Source organism: Vulpes vulpes, chromosome 7, assembly GCF_048418805.1.
Source record: "Vulpes vulpes isolate BD-2025 chromosome 7, VulVul3, whole genome shotgun sequence".
In the NCBI taxonomy this organism is placed as follows: domain Eukaryota; kingdom Metazoa; phylum Chordata; class Mammalia; order Carnivora; family Canidae; genus Vulpes; species Vulpes vulpes.
This window is the reverse complement of record NC_132786.1, coordinates 40,114,107-40,139,192: the sequence shown is the minus strand read 5'-3', so window position 1 is coordinate 40,139,192 and position 25,086 is coordinate 40,114,107. Positions and strand designations below refer to the sequence as shown.

Genomic DNA, 25,086 nt, shown 5'->3' with positions numbered 1-25,086 from the left:
ACCTCTGAAGTAATACATCTTTTCAACTGGGGGACACTATTAATTGGTGTCAAGGAGAACGGAATCCAAGGACAAGTTAGTGGTGCTTGGATGCTGGTGAGCTAAGGAAGTCCATCTTAACCAGTGCTCGTTGGCTTGGGCCAAGCTACACCATTTCTCCTGGGCTTTTCTTCAGTCTGTGAGTGCTGGCTTGATAGAGATTAACTTTTAAAACTTTCCTTCTCTATTTCTGGGTACATAGGCTGCCTACTGGCCCTCCCCCAGCACAGAGTGGACGGACCCTCCCCAGCATGCGTAACCTAGTAGTCAGTGTCCTCAGTTACTGTCACTTCCTATACTAAAGCCGATTTTGTCATCATCCCTACTCTAAGCCAACATTTTGCTATTTTTGTGTATTTCTTTATATTCTCTTGCTCTTAGGCAAAACAATGTGCTTTCTTTAAATCTTCCCTGAGTGTATTTCACCTCCTGCTATGGGCTGACTTATATCCCCTCCAAGTCAGTATGTTGAAATCCTAATTCCCAGTATCTCAGAGTGTAACCATCTTTGAAGGCAGTCTTTAAAGAGGTATTTATGTTCAAATGAGCTCGTCAATCTGGGCCCCAATCCAATAGGACTGCTGTCCTTATAAGAAGAGATGAGGACATAGACATGGACAGAGGGAAGACCAGTGAAGACACAGGGAGGTAAGTCTGCATCTATAACTCAAGGAGACACCAATCCCACAGACACACTAATCTCAGTCTTGCAGCCTCCAGAACTAAGAAAACGAAATCTGTTGTTTAAGACACCCAAGTCTGTGGTATTCGTTGTAGCAGCCCTGGCAAACTAACATGCCTCTGAGTTTCTCCTGCAGTTCTTGGCATGAACTTGGCCTCAATGGTAAAGAATCTCATCACTTCACCCCTGAGATTGTGCCACTGGTTACTGCCAAGGCAGCTCTCACCTGCGCAAATGCCTCCTATCCCTTACAATATCGTGTGCCCCCAGGTCTCAAAGAGGTGACCTCTGTTGTCCCTCCAGGTCATCCAACAGGTAAGCAGGCTGCTTATTCACCTAGATCCTTCCCTGGAGGACAAGTTCCTAGGGTAGAGGGATAACTCCAACCCCACGAATCCTATAAGGCTTCTTTGGAATGAACTCTACCATGAGGACATTAAGAGCTGCTCACCTTTTTAATTTGTGTGCTCTTCTGAAATAGACAAATGCTCCCAGAGCTACTAGAACAACTGATAAGACAACGGTTAAGCTGAGGGCGATGTAGCCAGGTGCAGGTCCACGTGCTGGCTCTTCACAGAACTCTCCACTGTATTCCATCAGGCAGCGGCACTTTCTCAGCCCTCCTACCATGGTACAGATTCCCCTCCCATTACAGAAATCTGTGCTACAGAGCAGATGTTTTGCCTTCTGTGGGTCCTTGGGCTGAACAAGCTCGCCTTTTTCCTTGGTTTCAGAGATCTTGCTTTCTCTAGCAGAAACTGGAGGGATTAGTGTTTTCCCAATAGGATAATTCACCCCTTCTAGACTCGGATATCTGGCCTTGGTGGGCTTTGTAGCTCGGAGAGGTAGAGAGGCTTCTGGATTCAACCTTTTTCCAGCCTCTGCATTTTTAGATGCTGGTGTTGAATGGGTTTTATCTGGATAGATACCTACAAAAACAGATATGGGTATATCCCCATATTTGTCAGTTAAACGATTTCAGAAGAACAAGAATTCTAGAAGACTCATCTTCTAGATGAGTTTGAATTTATGAAATCATCAAATCATTACCATTACCTTTTGGCTGACTAAAAAACTATTAAAAACATATAAAAAGCTGCGTATTCTAAAGCACTTAAAATGTTTGGTTTCAGGACCAGTCTATCATATCTATAATCTATTTTTAAATGATGGTATGCCCAGGTTTAGCCATGGAACATTCCCTCAGTTACAAAAAAATTTTATTCTATAAACAACAGTATGGTAGATCTAAGTGGTAAATATCCAGAAAGATTTTAAGATGTAAGTTTATCTGTAAATACGAATTTGTGTGTGTGTGTGTGTGTGTGTGTGTGTGTGTGCAAGTAAAGTGAAGGTTTATCAAGATCTACAAGCTGTAAATCTTGGACCAGATTTGGTAGCAGTAGTGGGCAGGAGGGTGCTTCTAACCAACAACCTGTAAGTTCAGTTTGCCTGTAAGACATTTCATCCTATCCTCCATCATTGTTGGCACAAGCATCATTCAGTATATAAATACTAAAGACCAAACTAAGGGGAGGAAAGGTACCCATGTTAGCAATAAAACCACCTACTGCCTCTGCCTTAGGTTGGTGTTACAGGAGTGTTTCCACTCCTGGGCAGTTTAAGGTCCCTGACAAGTGGGTATTTCCAGAGGAAGCCAGACTAGCTTTTCATACCCAGTACCACCCCCTCCAAAAAAGTTTCACGTACAAGCCAGGGAGAAATACTTATTGAGAAGTAGAGCCAACTCTTGGTCATCAGGATGGGAGAACCAGTGACGGTCGGTTAGGCTTCTGGTTTAATTCTAACACGAGATGGTGAAGGTGACACATTTCTTGCTCACTGACCTGACTCCTACAGTCACCGTAACATGAGGTTTTTGAGAAAACATCCTCATCCATGAGAACATAGAATCAACCATGAGGAATCAAAATCTATTAACTTTCCTATTTAAGATGATGTCATTCGGGGTAACAAGTGGCATTCCACTCATCAGCTTTGAGGATGATAAGGATTTAAATTCAGAAATTGATAAGAACTCCTCACTGTTAAGATGCCTTTCCCACTTTGTTTTCTTAATAGTTACAAGCTTCAGTGCTGAGCTCACCATTTCTTCAGCTCTACAGCTTCCACGACTTGGATACCACTAGAGCCAAAGCTGTAGGATGTGAAGATGGTGATTGATATCCCCATTGCTCAGCTGACTCACCATGAAAACAGCTTTCCGTGAAGGCAGGATTTGGCAGCAGCATCTCTGTAACCACTAGCTCCCAGCTAGCATTTAAGAAGTAACCTGACAGTGGTATACACTAACATGGCAGCTTTATCCACATGCTCTTGGATTCCTCAACTCTTTGAGGGAGAAAGTACTATTTCCACATTTAAAGAGGGGAAGCAAACCAACACAGGTTAAATCATTTACCCAACCTCTTCCTCCTGGCTCTGCTCACTGTGTGGTCAGTTTAAAGGGACAGAATCAAATCTAGGTTAAATGAGTGCTCTTCCAGAAAACATACAAACTCTTGAGCTCTTTGGAGCTATCGTATGGCCTATTCTAAAACTGGATCAGAGGACACGTTAGCTTTCCAGAAGATGTGCACATAATCTATACCCAATTGCCCATAGTTAGAAGTTTTATACTGTTCAGTTTAAAAGTGCCAGCAATAACAAAGCAATGATTTGGAGGATAAAAGCATGAGGAATACTATAGAATTAGATATTAAGAATCAGATTGAGATATTAATTAAGAACTATTTTATTAAATATTCAAAGTATGTCATGTACAGTGATGAACAGTAGGGTCTTGGGTAGGAGTTACTCACAGCTCATCTCATCAGATCCATCCGGACAGTCAGCATGACCATCACAAACTTGCTCCATGGAAATGCACTTCTGACCATCCTTACAGGACTGGGACAGCCCAGAGCACAGGACAGCTTCAACACATTTGCTTATGTTAGCCAAGGAGTACCCACTGGGGCATTTACAAGTCAATCCTTCAGGGTTTGGTAAACATAGATGGCTGCAGCCACCATTGTCTTTAGAGCAACTGTTACTACCTGTGGATTCCCCGAACCAAAAACAAAAACAAAAACAAAAACCACACACATTGATTTATATGGTTTCAGAAGGATCTTCTGCAGACATTCTACAAACAGACTATCAGAGTTATGGGACCTAGATTTCTTTTTTTCCAGCGTGGATGGCTTTTCAGTTTAACTCCCTTTAGTCAACCAGGTACCAAGTGATTAGTGATTTTTCTTCATGGGTAAGGATGGCTTTGGAAGGCTAGGCATTCAGACAAGGGACCAGTTTCATAAAAAATTGAGCTGAACTCTGGCTCATCCAAGACTCCATTGGGAGTTCTCCTTTCCCCGTGGTGTAAGCCAAGCACCCAACATCAAAACTAGAAGGGCCTCAGAAATAAAGCTCTCTTTTGATGAAAATATGAAGGCTGTGGTATCTATTATCCCTATGAACTGAGTAGGAGGTCAGCCACTGATAGCTAACCATGGTTCTGTAAGGCTTCGATCTCAAGCTTTACCTTTTAGTAAGGTTTTATTTTGAGATATTCCAGGAATTGTGGAATAGCTATCTATATACCATAGATAAACCTTCCCAGGAGACCCTCCTTCTGCTTCTCAGAACCAAGCCACAGATTATCACTACATGGGTGATCACTAATCACACTGAAGAATTCTAAAAAGGTTCTCTCATGGGATGCCTGGGTGGCTCAGCGGTCAAGCATCTGCTTTTGGCTCAGGGCATAATCCCAGAATTCCAGGATCGAGTCCCACATCAGGCTTCCTGCTTGGAGCCTGCTTCTTCCTCTGCCTATATCTCTGCCTCTCTCTCTCTCTCTCTCTCTCTCTCTCTCTGTGTGTGTGTGTGTCTTTCATGAATAAATAAAATCTTAAAAATAAATAAATAAAATAAAATAAAATAAAATAAAATAAAATAAAATAAAATAAAATAAAATAAAAAGATTCTCTCCACAAAGCCAAGACTTCAGAAGTTTAAGCACAACTAACACTTGTTTATAAAGTTCAGCTTTCCAAAAAAAAAGCAATGGAGTAGCATTCACATAAGACCAATATATTCAACATAAATAGTGCTAAGACCAAGATGCTCAACATGCATGGTAGTGGTAGATATGCTTAATTATTTGAACTCACATTGTTGGTGTTCATGTCAACTAGGAAAAGACTTTCTTTCTACTTTAACCAAATCCATCATCACTCTACTCAAACACTGGAGCAAAACACATGGGCACTCCCAAGTTGGTATTTCAAGGATTAGTTAACAACACAAGTAGATGTAAGTGATGATAAGTAGAATAAAGGCTAGTTCCACCGCGGAGCTAAAAAATGATTTCAATTATACCACAGTTGCAATTGTGTCTACAAAAGAAATTAAAATAGGGTCCAAGTATACCAAAACCCCATTCAATATATTTACCACTCTTTTGTCTCCTAGAAAAGTAATAGGACTAGTTATATACCAGAACTATGATATATATAATTGCATAAAGACAAGAGAGTTATGCAGATCTATAAGAATTTGCCAGAGAAATATTTTATCAGGAAACACAAAGCAATTTCAAGAGGATATTGCAGGATAGGGAATCCCTTTCATGGGGAAATTCAGCAGGCTTCAGTGTTGTCATAATCATTGAAAAGTAGCTTACCCTGTTGACTAAGTCTACTATAAACTTTTAAATCCATAATCTTCTGGTCTATTTGGAACCACTGGTTTTCTGAAAGTTCTGCCCTGCTGTACCAAACCTTAATGGTTTGGGCTGAAACAAAAACCAGTAAATGATCATTAAGACAAGCATAATTTAAATTTTTAAGAAAAGCAAATTTTAAGATAACTTCCTGTGCAAAGAAAATCGCTCAGTATGAAAACTGTCACCCATCTGCATAAATTCCAGTTGAATATCAGGAGCTTTACAGAAGAGACATGTTTCTTTCTAAATCTTTTTTTTTTTTTTCTGAGAAGAAATTTCAAGACAAATAAAAGTAGTTCTATGCCTTCCTCCAAAATAAAGTCAGGTGTAAATTATGTTGAGCACATTCATATATGTCCAGATATACAAGGATAGATAATTAGGATATGAGGCACTTAGATATAGTCCATGCAAATGATGGGTAGTGATTTTAAACATTGTTCTATAATATATCTGAAAATGGCTTTTTGCAGTAAGTGTTACCAGGGGATCTTAAAACAGATAGCAAAGGTCTTACCACATACCAAATAATTAGCATCTGTTGGTAGGATCTGACAACCTGTTTTTGCAATTGTGATGTGGCCAGCCCAACTGGTCAATGGACCAACATTTGAAAATATTAAAGAGACAGATTTTAAATGGCATTTTCCAGTTTTACCAATTCTAGACTCTAGCCAGAAACAGCATACTGGAATACTGTAGCTTAGGAAAATCTCTTTAAAACCAGAAATACCTGTAAGAGTACAGAATATTCTGTAATTCACCTGGTACTTTCATGTGTATGGAGCCAAGTGAGACAGGTACTGCCCTCATTTTATAGGTAAGGTGTTATAGCTACTAACCGACAGAGCAATTATACTACTTGGTTCCAATTCCTGGCCCAATTCTCTCTGGACTATATCACACTGTCCTCTAAAGCAAAGAGCCTCAGATGAAAGCCAGAAATCTCAGGCAGAACAGGACTAAGCATATTTATATATAAAGAATAACCAAATAAGTAAAAGCTTCCCCAAGTCATAGATTTCCTGTTACACATACATGCTAGATTAGGGAAGTTGTTTAATTATTCTTCCAGAAGAAAGACTCTGCCAAAGATCAGTGATAGGCATTAGTAGGTTCACTTTAGAGACACACAAGTAAATTCAGATCACAAAGACAATCATGTTGAATAAGGCCTACCATCATCATCCATTGTCGTCCAGAACATCATGCCTTGGCCAAATGTAAAGAGGTTAAGGCCCTCAATTCCTCTGCGGTCTACTCTGTATCTAGAGCCATCTTGTTGAATGCTCTCTATGAGTCCTCTCCCTAGAAAGAGAGGCTCAGTTAATTTCACTTGGCCTACACAGCTCTACTCCATCCTGTAGCTCTTTGTGTCTTGTCTGCCAACCCCTTCCAGTAGGACATTGTGTAGCACACATTTTCTGAAGGACTGTTCTTTATTCACTCTAACAGTGATACACCAAGATTTGCTCATGCCCATTTGTTAAGTTCTCGATTTTATTCCTTCACAAAGGACAACAGATGACTCTGTGGGCTATTCCATTCTACTCAGAATGGTGAATCATTGTGTTTGTTTGGCAGGTGGTGCAGAATATGTAAACTCAGAACTAAAAGCTATTTGAAGTCACGGCTAAAGACCAGAAAGCAGAACATCAGTATTTCACTGGGGGCCAAAGTCCTTCAGACTCAAGTTTATGGTATAGGTTATAATTGCTTACCAGTATCAGCCCAGTAAACTCGCGTTCCCGAATCTGAAAAAGTCAGGCCCTCGGGGACCTGGGATCTCTGCCACAGCACCTTCCTTCTGCTGCCGTCCATGGAGGCACATTCAATGCTGGACCCACGCCTACTATGATCCTGGGAACCCAGGTCCACAAAGCACATGACTGCAGAGGGTGGATGGAGCACAACTGAGGTGGGGTGGTAGAGATTTTCACTGAACAGGACAGTGGGATATTGGCCTTTCGAGGAAGCAACATTGATGTGAGGATTCTCACTGTCAATCCAATATATGTTTCCACTCAACCAGTCCACAGCGAGGTCAATCACTGTTCCCTCCACAGATAAGATTTTCCTCCAAGAGAGACTTCCAGATTCTTTGAGCCTCAGGAGCCTGATATCACCATTACCCAACTCTGAAAGGTAGAGAGCCTTTTCCTGGACTATGTAGTCCAGGGATGCAAGCTGGTTCACATTGGTAAAAGGAAGTATCCTATGTTCTGGTAAAGTTGGTTGTCCTAGTAAAGCTTCTAGATTTTTCAGATAAATCTATGGGAAAAAAATTAGGTGGATGGCACCAGCTGAATCTAGTGTCATTCCACATCTTGATTTTGCATTAACGTTAAAATACTTAGAATATATGAAAATCTGAATTTATCATCTAAAAATAGCAGTTATTTCTCTCCCTTTCTGGAGCTTTAATTACTTAAAAGTCCTTGAAGCCACATGTCTTCAAGATGGACTCCTTTGTTATACGCCCCCCCCCCTTTATTTTGAAAATGTCTGAGCTATAATTGACATATAACATTTGTGTAAGTTTCAGGCATACACGTGTTGATTTGATACATTTATTCATGAAAGGCCCTCCCCTTTCAATGAGACTCTACTATGAACATCTTACTGAACCTGAAGCCAATCCTCCACCCCAACATTTGTCATTTTAAAGTGCCCAAGGAGACAAATCCCTTATATGTTAGAAGTTAGAAGTGACTTGTTTGTTAGTATCTCCTATGACTTAAGAAAAATTCCCTCATAAAATGTACACCCGCTGCCCAGGTTAGAACCCTGCTGAGTTCTTGCATTCAGAATTACTTGCATTCAGAATTACTCTATATCATCAGTGAGATGCTTGGACAACTACCCCAGGTGAGCCATACTCTCAGGCCCCTTAACCTGTGCTCTGACATACTAGTTCTCAAGGAGTGGTTTTCAATTCACAGTCTCTTTATTTTGGTCATGCTAGTTCCCAGCACACATGAATACTAAAATTTAAGTTGTATTTGAAGGCTATTCTAAAGTGGGAGGGGAAGGGAAAGGGGCAGGGGACATCTGGCTGGCTTGGTCAGTAGAGCATGCAACTCTTGATCTTGGGGTCATGAGTTTGAGCCCCATGTTGGGTGTAGAGATTACTTAAAACATAATTTTTTTAAAAAAAAAGATTATTCCAAAGGCCAGGGCCCCTACTATGTATAGCTGTGCCTGGAGGGTTGGATTTACTCAGTCTGAAATAGACCATAGCTCAGGCACAGACATGTGGGTAAGGCTGTGGAGCAGTACCTGCATGACACCTGTGGGCAACGCGAGGAACAGAAATGCAGACTCCTCGAGCGGAACACAGGTGATGCCATCATCTGCAAGCAGGAGTCCCACTGGGCAGTGACAGCTTCCCTTGGATCGTGGGCTCAGAAGGCACAAGTGAGAACAGCCAGTGTCCAGACAAGGATTAGGAGACTTGGGCTGGAGCACTTCGTGCATTATCTGGAAGAGAGGTGCTGGATGTTACTATGCACTATTGAATCCTTATGAATAGCAAATGAATACGTCTTGCTTTTTAATCACAATAGAAAGATGTCACTAGAGTTTGTACTTGGGAAGCTTCTACACGTAGCCTTTTCGGGAGAATTAGGGGGATATTTTGAAGAGTACACCATAGACCTTGAGTCCATAAGGCTGTTGGGAACGCTTGATGAGGACAGCCCTGTTCTTGCCTGTCGTCTTCTTCATGCGCTGTACCGCTCTCATCTTCATATCGGACCAGAAGACTTCATCTTCAAACACAGCGACCGTAAAGGGGTTCTTAATCTGTGTTAGCTGCAATATCTAAAATGGGGATGATGAGGTTTCTGGAATGAATTTTATACAAGGCAGAAGACATTGCATACAGCCTAAGACTAAAGAATACTTACATGGACACCAGTACCATCTAGATTAGCAGAGCCAATACAGTGAAATTTGTAATCAGACCAGAATATCTTCTGACTCAACTGGTCAAGAGTTACGCTGGTTGGCTGGCCAAGACTTTGACTGATGAGTATTTTTCTGCCGCTACCATCCATCCCAGCTTGTGCTATTTGAGGTTCTCCTCCGATTTCAGACCAGTACATTAGCCTGTGTGGATAAAACTCAGCTTTGAAGTTATTACTCTGCAGAAACTATCCATTCATTCCTTAAAACACTAATCTAGACCCATTATTTTTTCCCTCATGCTTGGTCTATTCCTTAAGTGAAATTGTGAAGTAAAGGAAAGTTACCCTTGAAATTTTATGATGCTTGTTTAGCCATCACTTGGGGATAAAATATCATGACAGTTATACAAGCAGCCAAGGAATACATTAGTTCCTGGACCTGGAAAATAACCAGAGAACCTGCCAGTCTCTCCTGGGCTAGAAAGCAGGCTAGTTCTATGGGAAGATGTGTGACTTGATCTTAATCTTGGTCACAATCAAAGCCATTAGATGCCTCAGAACTATTGCTAATTTCCTGAGGACCATGTCACAGATTCCTGGATAGAGATATTGAAAAGGTAAGAAAAGTAGAATAGAGGGTACCCAATCTGGGTGACCTCTGGGTCCTAAGTTTTACCCTATCTTGTTCTTACATTTGATACACAAATGGCCATCCCAATGAGGGCTTGCCTCTGACAGCTAGGCATCATTGTCTCTAAGTTCCTGGCCTTTTCAGAGAAATGACTTTGGATGGAAGAACCTAGATTCAACACCAACACAATTATTTCCTCCGCTACTACCAAGCACATTAGTGTAAATTAAGCACTATCGGGGTGCCTGGGTAGCTTAGTCAGTTAAGCATCTTGATTTCAGCTCAGGTCATGATCCCCAGGTCCTGAGATCGAGCCCTCCATTTGGCTTATCAGAAGCTTTTAAGATTACTATACATATGGCTGACCCACATCACCATAAGATCTAAAGTCAAATCAGGTTAAGTTTTTTACTCATTCTCTGTTGAGTGAACACAAAACTAAAGAGCAATAACAAACTTAAAGGGCTTGGCTGGCATTCTGACCACTGGACTCACCCATTTAGGGGATCTAAAGCCAAAGACTGTGGTTGAGTCAAGTCCTCATCCAGGACAATTGTATGTTCAGATTTCCCTCTCCAAACAGCAGTCAGCTGAATTGCCAAAATCTGGCCAGCCGTCCCATCCACCCAGTAGAGATTCCTCCCAATCCAGTCGACCACTATACAGTCTGACTTTATCCCTGAAGAGAGAGAGGAAACCATTCAACATGGGAGCCTAGGTTAAATGATGGCTTTTAATAGGTTTTAGCTCATAGGCATCAGACTGGAATTCCATGTTAGTTCATTTTACAACTGGCAGATGCAGGGATCCCTGGGTGGCGCAGCGGTTTGGCGCCTGCCTTTGGCCCAGGGCGCGATCCTGGAGACCCGGGATCGAATCCCACGTCGGGCTCCTGGTGCATGGAGCCTGCTTCTCCCTCTGCCTGTGTCTCTGCCTCTCTCTCTCTCTCTGTGACTATCATAAATAAATGAAAATTAAAAAAAAAAAAAAACAACTGGCAGATGCATCTCCATCAGAGCAGACTTTATATTTCTCCAAGGTTCTATTTGTAGAGGAAGATGGCCATTAGAAATAATGGCCAGTGGCTGACAGTTTGGCCAACTCACGTGGTCTACTGAGGTGTCAATGCAGCTTTCCATTTCTAGCCAACTAGCAGGCCTTTGTCCCTTTTAGTTAAGAAGATTTAATGAGGGATGCCTGGATGGCTCAGTGGTTGAGCATTTGCCTTTGGTTCAGGTCGTGATCCTGGGGTCCTGGGATTGAGTCCTGCATCAGGCTCCCTGCAAGGAGTCTGTTTCCCCCTCTGCCTATGTCTCTGCCTCTTTCTGTGTCTTTCATGAATAAATACATGTTAAAAAAAGAAAGAAAGAAAAGAAACTCACATTTCTCTATTAGTGGAAGGCCAGTTAAAACAAAAATTAATTTAAAAAAGGGAAGATTTAATTAAATCAATGTTTAGGATGTTAATGGCCATTTTTCATGCTATGTGTAATTCATAAGGGCGGGATGAAGCCTGCATAAGGGAACATACCTTTTACCACGGTCCCTGTCCTCCTTGTGTCCATACTTATCCATTTAATACTTTCTGCACTAAGATCCGTCCAGAAGACTTTCTGTCCCACTAAGTCGTAGTCAATAGAGAAAATCATCACATTCTTGTCTACAGTTGCCAGAACATCCTCCTTCAAGCTCCTCAAGCCATAGAGGAGTAGGTTGGACTGAACTGCCACGAGCAGGATTGGTTCAATACCTGGCAAATAATAACCTCTTTCAGCATGGCGTTACGAAATGTGAAGGCTGCTGAACTTCACTCCGGCTAAGGATTTAGAGAACAAAGGTGTCTCTGCATTCTCACTGCCAGGGCTGGGACACCAGCTGGCTGGTATCTGAGTAGTTCTCTCCTCGATGTGATGCTTGAGCTAATACCCATAGTTTAAAGATGTTTAGAATAAACACATGATTAGCATAAATTGAAAAAAAAATTCTAAGTATTTGGCATAAGTAGGCAGGAAAGAAGTGCTTGTCAAGACTATTGACACTTATCCTAATTTAGGTAAGGACCAGAGTTGTGCTTCTGTTGTAATGATGGCTTATCTGCATAATCCTTCAGATTTAAATTCAATCTGAACTGCTGCACATAAAAAGGGGATTTGGAGAATGTGCTAGGCTTGCTCTGCAGATGCAGACAGCAGACTGGAAGCAGGCAGGAGCATTTAAGACTTGAGAAAGAAGGTTTGCATTTGTATTCCTGGGAGATTTAGGACCTCAAAGTTCCTGACCCAGGGTTTAGGAGAAAGACATCCTGGAACCAGCCTACCTGTTGCTTTACAGGTGTGACCATCAGGCTCCAGCGAGTAGCCAGGTTGACAGGTGCAGCTGTAGGAGCCCTGGGTATTGACACAGGTCTGACTGCAAGGTTGTCCTCCCGACTTCTGGCACTCATCCACATCCTGGCACACTTGGCCACTGCTCTCCAGCTCAAAGCCTTGCTCACAAGCACAGACCTGCATGGGTTTCAAAAGCATTAAGACTTCCTGAAGACACTGATGCCTAACCTTGATGAAAAGGCCTCGCCTTGCTATTAAAAGCACACAGTGATGCACTCGATTTTAGCAGCTCAAAACAAAAAAAGATTCTTAGAACCAATTTCATTTTAAATACAGTCACTCTCTTGGTCTTTTTAACGCTGATGCACCTTACACCCTTGTCACCACCAACAAAGGGGTGCAACGGGTCCCCTGTGTTAACAGAGGGGTCCGTGTTAAGCCCAGGACACCTAGAATCCCCGCAGAATCAAGAAGAGGCATGGAGACTTAACTGAACCAACTATCCGCCCATAGAGAGGTTATTGTGATCGGACGTCAGAACACCATTTTCTTCTACTTGCCCACCAGAGTCAAGTTCATGATGTTGAGCCAACCAATAAAGCTAGGCCAGAACTCGGGCAGTCCTGAGTTTAAGGGCAGGTCACATTCCAGATATATACATGGAAGAGGTGTTCATCAAAATGTCTGGCTTAGTCCCAAGTGACCCCCCGAGCTCAGGGGTAGCAGAGTTTCTGGAGTCTCGGTGGTAAAGTTCCAGGAGACACGACACAAGGAATGAACCTGACAGGACTCAGGGGGAGCCAGGAAGGGCCCAGGGGACATCAGAGGGTGGGTCAGGACGGCTCAGCCAGGTAAGACTGTGGGGACAGCCTGCCTGGGGACAGAGACCCTCTCGCTATACCAAGTGCATAGCGGCTGGAGAAGAGTAGCTGAACGAACTCACGGGCCCACGTGGGGACAGGTAGCAGGTGTGGGAACACGGCGCTTGGCTGCATGTTGACGACAATGACGAGCACTTTCCACCTTCATCCGAGCCGTCGGCACAGTCCTCCTTCCCGTTGCACACCAGGCGGAGGTCAAGGCAGCCATGGGAGCGGCACTGGAACTCAGAACTCTGGCACTTCTTGGGGGGACCTAGAGAGGATGACTTTCTACTTTTATAGTCTGCTCCCCCACCCAGCCCTGGCATCCCTCCCCCGCAGCAAGGATGGACAATCAAGACACCTCCATCCTGCTAAGGGAGGTGTCAGGGCCTGCAGGCCTGCACCCAAGCCGACTCCTCATGCCCAGAGGAAGCAAGCAGCAGGGGCCCCCTGAAGCCCCCCGCCCCCCGCGGTGGAGGCCCCGCACTCACACCCAGCCTCGTCACTGCCGTCCCCACAGTCTCTCTGGCCATCACAGTGCCACACATCAGGCACGCACTGGTCTCCACTGGCACAGGGCCACTGCCTGGAGCCACAGCGAAGCTCCTCGGGGCCACAGTCCTGAGGAGACAGTGATGCGGTCAGTGACACCTGCACTCGGAGCCCAGGAAGGAGTTCTCGGAGGGAGAACGAGCCTGGCTTACACGACAATGCTTGAGTTCCTTCGGCAGCGAGGGCAGACAAAGCCCCAAAACTCAGAAAAATGTTTGCAGTAGCCAGAGTGTAGGTGAGGAGTTCTAGGTAAATCGAATCTGGAAGTGAAGTGGAAAGAAAAGATCTTATTTTGCCAATTGGGAAGTCTTCACTTAAGAAACATAGATGTAAGAATGTGCTCTAGAAACTTTTCTTAAGAATTCTTTTGCCATTTCAAAACTACCCCAGCATACTAAACGTGATAGCAAACTTTGCACCTCACCTGACTTGGACACTCGGGCTCTGGGGCAGGACCTACTAGAGGAGGGGAGGGGACATCTGTGCCCCTGCCATAGTCCTGAACCTTTAGATGCATTCCTGACCCCTCAGGCACCACGAGGCCCATCTTCTACCTATTTGACAGATGAGGAAGTAGAACATGAGGGAGCAAGTACTTCTGCAAAGTCAAATGCAAGAAGGATTCAAGCCAGGCTGCATCTCCTACAATGTGGCAGTGTCTGTGCGCTTCGTGGTGACAGGTGAGCAGAGCTTCGGAGCAGAGCTGTGGGTGGGACATTCAAGCCACAGACATGGGGTGGCTGGGTGGCTCAGTCAGTTAAACATCTGCCTTTGGCTCAGGTCATGGAGCCCCACGTCGGGATCCCTGCTCAGTGGGGAGTCTGCTTCTCCCTCTGCCTCTGCCCCTCCCCCTGCTTGTGTGCTTGCTCTCTCTCAAATAAATACATAAGAAAATTTAAAAATAAGCCACAGCCATTAAGACCTAATACGTGCAAACCTAATACGTGCAAACCTACAATAAAAACATCTTAAACATTTGTCTTTCAGCAAGAGATCATCTCACTTTGGACACTTTAATGTAGTTAAGGGTGGCTTTCTGGGCAGTAGTGATGAGAGCCTTCTCTGCTCTTGTGTTTTCTCACATTTTCTACCAGGAAGCACACATTCCAGTTGTGAGGAGAAATCTGTTTTCTGAAGAAGGGTGCACTACCTTCTCGTCAGTTCCATCTTTGCAGTCTAAGTCACGGTCACAGAGCCACGCCGCTGGCACACACTCTCCACTCCTCCGGCACTTCACCTCCCCCGACGGGCACCGCACAGGCCAGGCAACAGGACAGCCCTCTTCGTCCGAGTGGTCTAGGCAGTCTCGGTTCCCATCGCAGCGCAGAGAGTTAGATACACACTGGCCGCTCTTGCATCGGAATTCAGGTGCACTGCATTTTGCATGAACTGGAAAATAAAGCTTTAAGTAAGAACTCAGCCAGATGTGGAAGTGATCTGAAGGCACCTAAAGGGGTCTGAAGACTCCTTGGTCTTCTGCTGTCCCCTGGAAAACGAAACCCCAGCCCTCAAAGGTGGTTTCAGTAGTGTTAGGCCAGAAAAGGCCTACTAAGCTAGCCCAGAAAAATCCTGTCTTGGAGAATGAGGGCTGGGGGACAGGCATGGGAGACATATGGAAGGACACTGGATAGGCTAGGGAGCAGGACTCTTCTCCTGGACCTTAATGTCATCCATGAAAAGAGAAAGTCTCTCATGATATCCAACATGCCCTATGTGTTATGTTCTTGGGCTCAGTTCCTACAGATAGAAGTTGCTTGATTTGGCTCAAGAGAAAAGGCTCAGATCCTACCGTAAATACTCACTGAAAAGTAAATTATACCTTGGGTTCCTCCCTCCCTGCCTCTCCCTCCTGATATTCTCATAAGCCTGACTGCAATGATGTCATCTGGCTCCCTAGTCCCCTCTGCATTCAAATCTATCATGGGACCTCACCCAGACTCTTCTTTTTCCCACTGCAATTCTTTAAATGCTCTCCTCTACTCTGTTCCCACAGTGTGACAAAGGTCCTTGAAACAGGTCATTGGGAAGACCAAAGAAAGACTGAGTATCCCATAGGAAAGAGGGCAAAGCAATGACACTCACAGATGAGGATGGTCCCCCACATGAGAAGACCTAGGATCAAAATTAAAATCTTCAACGTGGTAGATTCGAGCTCAAGAAACATTTTGTGAATAGACTGGTTTTCCACTAATGGGAATCTTGTCACAGAGAGGGAAGCGCTACCCCATGATCTCCAGCATCCCTTCAACTCAGACCCTTCCCTCCTAGTCTGTTAACTTCATGCTAAGTACAGTCCATCTGCATTATTTGCAGATTCATTATTTGCACATTCACCTACTTGCCAAAATTCGTAACCCACACCTCCCCAACAATCCCAAGCTCCCACGCTTTCGTGGTCATTTGAAGACACACATACACAAAGCAGCAAAACATATGCGTTGCCTAGCACACGCTTCCAATTGAGATGGAACAAGGCAACACTGCCTTCTCATTTCAGTCCTCACACTGTAAACAAGTGTCCTTTCTGCAATCTATTTAGAGCTCTACTTCCCACATTTTTGTACTTTTGGGGGATTCTGATTCTGCTGTTCAAATGGGCCCCCAAGTGTAGTGGAGAAATGCTGTCTGGTGTTCCTAGTACAAGAAGTCTACGAGCTGCCTTATGGAGCAGATACAGGTGTTACACAAGCTTTGTTCGGGCGTGAGTTATGATGCCGTTGGCCGTGTCTTCAATGTTAATGAGCCAACTTACGTATATCAAGTGGCCTTTAAACAGCCATACACCTAAAACAAGGTTATGTGTTGATCAGCTGACAAATATATTACCATGAGAGATTCTCAGAAACTTCACCCTGTATCTTTTTTTTTCTATGAGCAATGATGTGGAAAATGTTAATTTAGCATTGGTGGCAACTTCGTAGAACACAACCTACCACAATAAGTTGCATGGCACTTACTGCATCCTTGTTCATCTTTCTTGTCCAAACAGTCTGCGTTGCCATCACATAGCCAGATCCTGGGGATACAGCGGGTCTTGTTGTCACAACGTAAAGAACAATCGTCACTGGGCTTCCAGCAGCCCAGCTCGTCAGACCCATCCGAGCACTGCTGAGCCCCATCGCAGTGGTATTTCTCCTCAATGCACTGGTTTCCGTTCAGACACTGGAAGACCCCTAAAACAGAAAGGGCCAAAGGCTCTCGCCATATTCTCCATCATCCTGAAGGTTTAAAATTTGATTCACTCACCCTCATCCTGGAGTTTAAGGGGTAAGTAGATTGCATCCTATTTGTTCAAGTTCTTTAGCTATCTAACCCATCAGCAAGCTTTAGTAAGGCGCTCAGGCCAACGAAGTTAGCAGGCTGAACGGGGTTGTTTAAGTGATAGGGGCTCATAACACTTAAGCAAATTTGAGGGCGCAAGGAAGCAATAGTTAACAATTGCACCTGGTAAAACATTTGACTTAAGTGTGATAAAATAGATCTGTATTCTGACAGAGTAGGAGCTTTACCTACGACCATGTATCTAGGGAAAGCAAGGGTCATAATAAACACGGGTACTTCACACCACGTGCCCAAAGCTGAATCCATATACCTGGCATAGAGAACTGAACAGGTGACGGTGACAGACCTGGCCTGGCGCAGAACTGGGAACAGTTCCCTTCATCCGAGCCGTCCCGACAGTCTCGCTTGCCATCACAGAGGTACTCCTGAGGCACGCATCGCTCCCCGCTCCGACAGGGGACAGAGGATGGGGTGCAGAGCAGACGGCGTGTTAGAGGAAGAGTGGGGGTGCCGTCTGCGGCTGCCTCTTCAGACTTGGGATCTACAATAAACAGTGGCTTCAGCAAGGCAGGCCCTCGGGTGCCAGAGGGGTGCTTCTACGGCCCCCCTTCTCCAGAAACCATGTCAGGGCTGGGCAGCTGCATTGGTCGACCTCGTGGGAAGGAAAAAGTGAAGTGGCCTCAAAGCCTAGATCCTGAGACGAGATGTGGCACCCATCACATGATGGGCCCATCATCTCTTGGCTTCAAACTGGGCAAATTGTTTTCTCCTCCCAGGCCTGATGACTTTTCTCACTGCCTGATGCTGTCTGCTAGGAACGAAAAGTAAAGTTTCTGCACATGACGCAGACACCCACCTGTTGTGAGGTCTCAGATACTAAAAGTTACCAGCTAGTACCCTGCAGCAACTGGCACGGTGACCTCACAGATCAGTTAGTGGAATTATCCAAGTTGGATTTTTTATTTATTTACTTATTTATTTATTTATTTATTCATTCATTTATTTTTATTAGAGTTCAATTTGCCATAATATAGCATAACACTCAATTCTCATCCCGCCAAGTGCCCCCTTCAGTGCCCGTCACCCAGTCACCCCAACCCCCCGCCCACTTCCCCTTCCACTGCCCCTTGTTTGTTTCCCAGAGTTAGGAGTCTCTCATGTTCTGTCTCCCTCACTGATATTTTCACTCATTTTCTCTCCTTTCCCCTTTATTCCCTTTCACTATTTTTTATATTCCCCAAATGAATGAGACCATATAATGTCTGTCCTTCTCCGACTGACTTACTTCACTCAGCATAATACCCTCCAGTTCCATCCACGTGGAAGCAAATGGTGGGTATTTGTCGTTTCTAATGGCTGAGGAATATTCCATTGTATGCATAGACCACAGCTTCTTTATCCATTCATCTGTCGATGCCAAGTTGGATTTTTTACTAAAAAGTTGACCTTTTCTTAGCACACCTTTACCCCCAAAGAAATAGATTCCCATGCTTAATGTTTCTTAGCCCTGATGATCAGGTGAAACCAGGCACCAATGAACCAAAAGGTAAGGTGGCTCAGAAAGAAGAGGGCGAGGGAGGATTCTAGAGTGGGCCCGTAGGAGAGAGGAGTCTGTTCCCTCTCTGCCTCTACTCTTCTTTTGGACTTCTGGATGCTTTTGCTGACAAAGCCCCCCCCCCCCCCGCCCCCCGCCCCCCCCCCTCCGGAATCCTGTGAGATTGGATTTCTTCTTTTTCCGCCACAAGAGCCAGGATCAGATTTTTTTTGGGGGGGGGCTCTCGTCCTGGCCAAAGGCTTATGTTAAAAGAAACAAAGCAGCCTTAAAAAACTACAGGTGCAACTGAGTGGAAAAAATTAGAGAGCAAGACAAACCATGAGACTCTCCTAACTCTGGGAAACAAACAAAGGGTTATAGGAGGGGAGCAGAGTGGGTGGGGGGACAGGGTAACTGGGGGGTGGGCAATGAGGAGGACACTGGATGGGATGAGCACCGGGTGTTATACTACATGTTGGCAAACTGAATTTAAATTCAAAAAATGTAAAAACAAAAACAACTACAGGTGTAACTTTAACAGCAGGAAGGAAGGGCTTTTCCTGGTATCCACGGCCCCAGAAGAGCAGCTTCGCAAAGGATCCTCCATGAGATGTTGCTGCTACAGGGAAGGGGGTCCTCAGTAAAATGTTTGGGAAAGTGGTTTAGGACAAATCAAATGGATCTCCTTATTGCCCAATTAAGATGTTTAATATGCTAATGTACAAGAGGATTTCCCAAAGGGGTTCTGGCATGCAAATTTCTTGGAGTTTTGGGATGCCTGGTGGTTCAGTGTCTGCCTTTGGCTCAGGTCATGATCCTGGGGTCCTGGAATGGAGTCTGCATCGGGCTCCCCATGGGGAGCCTGCTTCTCCCTCTGCCTGTGTCTCTGCCTTTCTGTGTCTCTCATGTATAAATACATTTTTAAAATCTTAAAAAAAAACTTGGAGTTTTGCTTGGGGTCTGTGTCATTTAGCAACTTTCAGAAAAGTGTCAGATGATTCTTACTCTTCCAGTGTTAAGGTCAGGTTAGGGAGAAGGCCGGCTGAACTGTGGGCCAGCACAACTGCCAATACAAAGATACCCAGGATTTTACCCACTGAAAACATACTGATGAGAGGCAGACAAAGTGGATTCAAAGAAGAACCCCACAGAGGAAGACTCACCTGAAACCTGCTGATTCTCTGCCAGGATGATCATTTTCCGTACGTATGGCTCTTTTGACAGTGAGAAGGGCTCCGGCATCCTCCTGTTCCATAGCAGGAGGGCTCCTCTCTGCAGGGTCACCAGGTAGGGCTCGTGAGCTGCTACAATGCCATCACTCCAGGTCTTGTTCAAAGTGTACGTTCTATTTTTTAGGAGACTCAGACTTTGCAACCCTAAGGAAGAGTCAAGTTCTTACAAGCTGACAGAGAACAAGTAACCTGTGACAGTGGGGTGGCGGTGGCTGGGACATGGGTATCATGCGATTGAAGTTCAATGACTCCAAATGAAAATAAGCACAGATTCTTCCTATCGAATTTCATAGGTAAAGATAGTCCCGGAGAGTATTAAAGCTCCGGGACAGCAAGATCTGCCAGGTGGAAGCACCGGGTGTGCCTTTACTGTCCTTCATGCAGGATGCTAACACAGTCTCCTGCCCAAGTGCCAGCCGTTGGGAGGGCTCCTGGCTGAGAAGACCATCAGGGTCAGCTATAAGGTAGAAAGTTGTATCTGGTATCAAGTGTAACCAAGGCACCTCTGCTTCATTGGCAATGCCAGGTTGGGTCCTGCTACTTCTGCTCGTGGAAATAGAAACACGTTCTGAACAATAGGCTACTGGGTACGTTAGCTCTGAAGTTTTCTACTTTTTCGGTCAGAATCCTAGACTTAGAAGTGAAACCGGGTTTGAGGCAAGGTGTGTGTGCTCAAGCTTTAACTGTGAGGGCCAGAATTCGGGCCTAGGTCTAGCTGGTTCTAGGAATGACCAGAATCCTCCTGCTGGAGCAACTCTCACCACCATTCCCCAGCTCCTTCTAACTTACCTGACCCTTTGGTCGTCCAGAGAATGCTAGACGAGCCAAGGTCTAAGGCCATGTGGGTGTCTGCCGTCCAGGTGCCCGTCCATACTTGCTGTCTATTTTTGCCATTGAGGGTCATACTTTGCAAGTGTTTCCCACTCTCTACCCAGTAGAGCACTCTCTTTGGCCAGTCGAGAAGAAGATGCAGTATAATGCCGCCTGTTCTGTAGAGGGTCTGTGTGTCTGCGCCAGTGACTCTGGTCTTCTGGATAGCACTTCGGTCACAGGGCAGCCAATATAAGTTCCCAGTGGCTATGTCCACGCTTGCCGAGCAGACTGTGAGGGGGAAAAGTGACTCCCATTGGAAAGGACGTTCAAATACATTCATGCGCAGTCTTAACATTTTGGGTCAAGGGTGGAAGGGAGACGCTAGGAGGGAGGCGAAGACTGGTCCCTAACAAGCCTCCATGTTTCATTCACCTGAGGAGTCCCATCCTGCCTACTCTGGTTCCAGCATCTTCTCTGTCACATGAGCTCATGCGATCCTTACGACCAGCTGGTAAGGGAGATATTCTCCGTCTTTTCTAAGTTAGGTATCTAAGTGGCAATGCTTACATTTGAATGCAGGCTGGCAACTTTGGATTCACATCCCTCTTCATCAGTTAAGTATGAAAATCAATCAATTATATGGCACGTTCCTAGGACTGAAATTGCTATGGGAAAGCAGAGACTGGGTGAAGTGTTAACACAGCAGGGGTATGAAAGGTCACGGGTAGAATGGATGGTAGTGAGGAGACCTATCGCTAGAAGACACACATGGGATAGGCACCAAGTATAGAAAAGCCACATAGTGGCAGCCTGTAAGTGCAACAGAGTTGGGTGCTAACCCAGCAAGCATCCCTACTCCCATCCCACCCACCAGAGCTGTACAACTGGGTCTCAGCTAGGTAGTACCTACTCCGGGGTGCAGTATAGCATGAAAGTTAAGAGCAGCATTAGGCTAGCAAGCCAGATTGACATTTTTGAAACACATTCCAAAATAAGGTGTCAGCTAATTACTGGGCCTCAGTTTCTGTAAATGCATGATAGGAACACAGTGCTTCCCTGTTTTGAGGATTGGAGTTTGTACCTATGAATAGTTTAGGATAGGATCCATTATTTTATAGTGGTATGTGGGAGCTAGTTTGCACAAGCTCGGAACGGCCAGCTGTCAAACGCAGGACTGCTGCAAGCTTGCTGTCCAAACCTAGTTACATTAACTTAATTGTGTTTGAAACGAAAATACTCAAGTCATCATTTCCTGCATTTACCGCACACCCTTTCCTAACTCCTATTAAGTGACATTACATTGGGAGCTTGAAATCTGGCGCTGTGGGAGTATTTTTGACCAGAGAAATGAGCAAATGCTCCTAATCAGGGCTTGATTTGTTTTTAGGTTTTGTTTTCTAGATGAGGGACTGACCAACAATGGCCCTTTCAGGCCAATTTCAGCCTGAAGTCTGTTTACGTAAATTCTGGTGGGACACTCCATGGTCATTCGTGCAAATATGGTCTATGGCTCCTTTGAGATACAATTGCAGCATGTCCCATCAGGCTAAAGTGTTTCATATCTGGCCTTTTATAGAAAGAGGTTGACAACTCCTGGTCTGGACTTAAGAGGTAAAGAAATATGTTGATATTACGAGTTAAAACTTACATGTGTCACATCTACAGCCATTACATTTTAAATATCACAAAAGTTGGGAAAATGTTTTCCTAGTATTTGAAAAACGATTATCCAAATCCACAAATAAGTCTTTTATGTCAATAAACTAATTCCAATTAGTCTTCACTGCTGCACTTTATACTTGTTTACAGAAACAAGTGTCAAACAACATACGGTAAGGACGGTATTTACTCGGTATTTACTCGGTGATGGCAGCGACTTGTCTAGCAAACCAGATAGCAATCAAGCATTTATTCAAGTTGGATTCTGTTAAATCCTGATTGAATTGCAACTATAAACAGCTTTTTAAATTCTGAATACTTTCAGATGGGTAGCCAATCTGAAAATCATGTGGCTATATGAAGTTTATAACAATGCTGTATTTGTAAATTGTGTTACCACCTTTCTAACAGTTAAGCTTTATTACAAACATATATACTGTATATACGCACACATCTCCCACCCACCCCCGCCCCCGCCCAGAGAGCTGGTTCTCAAGAGAATACTGAGTGGTGTGCTGGGATATGTTTAAGAACTCAAATGTTAACTACCAGGCAGGTTGACAAACAGAAAAGCCATGAAACTGGGGTGTGGATAGCAGAATGGAGAAGTCACTACACACAGGCTCACAGGCTTCATGTGTTCTAGTTCTTTCTACTTCCTGGGTGTTAGGGTGGGAGGTCTTACTATTCCTCATGCTTTCATGGGGAGGAAATTGCATAGAAGTGTCCTCCACATTCCTTAAGTCACTCCAGGAAAGAAGGGACATAAAGGGGGCCAGCTAGGAAGAAAAGACTGGCCACACCCAGCTGAGCTTCTCTCTTCTCCTTTGGGCCCTGCCATCTGCACGGAAGATGCACTTTCTCTCTGGCATTAGATTTAGCTGGTACTGTGCAGATTCAAGGTTGAATGCCCAGTTGCCAGGGCCACAGAATATTCTTTGAGCGATTCTTTTTTTTTTTTTTTAAGATTTCATTTATTCATGAGAGACACAGAGAGAGAGGCAGAGACATAGAGGGAGAAGCAGGCTCCTGCAGAGAGCCCAACATGGGACTCGATCCCAGGACCCTGGGATCATGACCAGAGCCAAAGGCAGAGATGCTCAACCACTGAGCTACCCAGTCCCCCTCTTTGAGTGATTCTATGCAGGTTATTCCTTTTTTTTTTTTTTTAAGTAAGTTAGTTAGTTATTTGACAGAGACAGAGAGAGCACACAAGCAGGGGGAGCGGCTGGCAGAGGGAGAAAGAGAAGGAGGTTCCTCACTGAGCAGAGAGCCCAATGTGGAGCCAGATCCCAGGACCCTGGGATCATGACCTGAGCTGAAGGCAGATGCCCAACCAACTGAGCCACCCAGGTGCCCCTCTATGCAGGTTCTTAAAGACATGCACTTTTTCCTAAAACAGAATTTTGAAGCCTTTTCATTTTTTTTTTATTAGCAATCTCCTCTGTATTTCCCAGCCTCAATTTTTAATGAGGACAAGATTACTTATTTAAGAGAAAACACTGGGGCACCCGGGTGGCAGAGGTGATTAAGCATCTAACTCTTGGTTTTGGCTCAGGTTGTGATCTCTGGGTCATGAGATCAAGCCCCACATTGAGCTCCACACTTAGCATGCGCTCTGCCTAAGTATCTCTCTCCCTCTGCTCCACCTGCCGTGTGCTCACGTGCACATACTCTCTAATAAGTAATACCCCTTTTTAATTTTTTTTAGAAAAAAAAAGAAAGTAGGGTGGTTCAGTCAGTTAAGCATCTGCCTTCAGCTCAGGTCATGGTCTCAGGGTCTTGGAATCAAGCCCCACATTGGGCTCTCTGCTCAGCAGGGAGTCTGCTTCTCCCTCTCCCTCTCTCTGCCTGCTGCTCCCCCTGCTTGTGTGCTTTTTCTCTCTCTAAAATAAATAAAATCTTTTTTTTAAAGAAGATAAAACACTGGTATTAGTACCCTCTGATGTAAGGGTAAGCTGAAAGCTGCATGCTCATGGGCATTAAGAAGGCCCTGAGATCTGCAAACAAGTCCAGATAGCTAGTAACCAGCCTGATACCTGCTGAGAAGGGCCTGCCTGGCTTTGTCAAGCTTTCAGCCACTGTACAGGGAAAAACACACCCGTATGGCTCCTTTACTCTTCCAACACTTCTGACACCAGATGTGGGGGTCCGAGGGGCTTCCCTACACCAAGCAATTCTGCGACAGTAGCCAAATGTCCTACAAGTCAGTTCTGACACTGTCCTCCTGGAGCTGGCATCAGACCTCACAGCTTAAGGGCTCCATCCCAAGACTGCCCCCACTTCTGATGCCAATCACAAGTCTGAGTTGTTACCTGTACTCTGATCCACTGGCTCTAAATCAGGTTTCCTACAACCCCCCTGAGTTTGATAATTTGCTAGAATGGCTCACAGAACTGAGGGAAACACATTCACTAGTTTATTCCATGAAAGATACAAATGAATAGCTGGACAAAGATCCATAGGGCAATATCCAAAGGGCTTACAAGTAGGAGCTTTTTTTCCCCAAGGAGATGGAGTATACCACCAATCCAGAAGCTTACCAAACCCCTTATTTTGGGGATTTCATGGAGGCTTCATAACATACACATGATTGATCACTGATTCCATTTCCAGCCCCTCTCCCCTCTCCAGAGAACAGAAAGTGGGGCTGAAAGTTCTAAGCTTTGTCATGGTTTGGTCCTTCTGGTAAACAACCTCCCAGGGTCAGTGGTAAGGTTTTTGTTGTTGTTGTTGTTTGTTTGTTTGTTTGTTTATTTATATTTATATTTTATTTTATTTTATTTTTAGTGGGAAGGTTTTTAAATTTTTTTCTAGCCTCAAGTCCGAGTACCT

At 44.5% G+C, this 25,086-nt stretch overlaps 1 protein-coding gene across 3 annotated transcripts in view; it reads right to left on the bottom strand.

Annotated features, from left to right (window-relative positions):
- LOC112916091 (low-density lipoprotein receptor-related protein 2-like) overlaps positions 1–25,086 on the bottom strand; it is a 45,431-nt gene that overhangs the window by 1,097 nt on the left and 19,248 nt on the right. For all 3 annotated transcript variants that reach the window (XM_072763581.1, XM_025993530.2, XM_072763580.1), the window contains exons 14-31: positions 20,569–20,880; positions 19,711–19,923; positions 17,360–17,554; positions 16,689–16,904; positions 14,882–15,120; positions 13,671–13,800; positions 13,260–13,450; positions 12,307–12,493; positions 11,521–11,739; positions 10,485–10,668; positions 9,359–9,560; positions 9,108–9,272; positions 8,730–8,930; positions 7,172–7,721; positions 6,630–6,758; positions 5,409–5,519; positions 3,544–3,780; positions 1,173–1,650 (exon numbers count right to left, since the gene is read on the bottom strand). In XM_072763581.1, the coding sequence (XP_072619682.1) occupies positions 1,173–1,650; positions 3,544–3,780; positions 5,409–5,519; positions 6,630–6,758; positions 7,172–7,721; positions 8,730–8,930; positions 9,108–9,272; positions 9,359–9,560; positions 10,485–10,668; positions 11,521–11,739; positions 12,307–12,493; positions 13,260–13,450; positions 13,671–13,800; positions 14,882–15,120; positions 16,689–16,904; positions 17,360–17,554; positions 19,711–19,923; positions 20,569–20,880 (4,159 nt within the window). The remainder of the gene's footprint in view (positions 1–1,172; positions 1,651–3,543; positions 3,781–5,408; positions 5,520–6,629; positions 6,759–7,171; positions 7,722–8,729; positions 8,931–9,107; positions 9,273–9,358; positions 9,561–10,484; positions 10,669–11,520; positions 11,740–12,306; positions 12,494–13,259; positions 13,451–13,670; positions 13,801–14,881; positions 15,121–16,688; positions 16,905–17,359; positions 17,555–19,710; positions 19,924–20,568; positions 20,881–25,086) is intronic.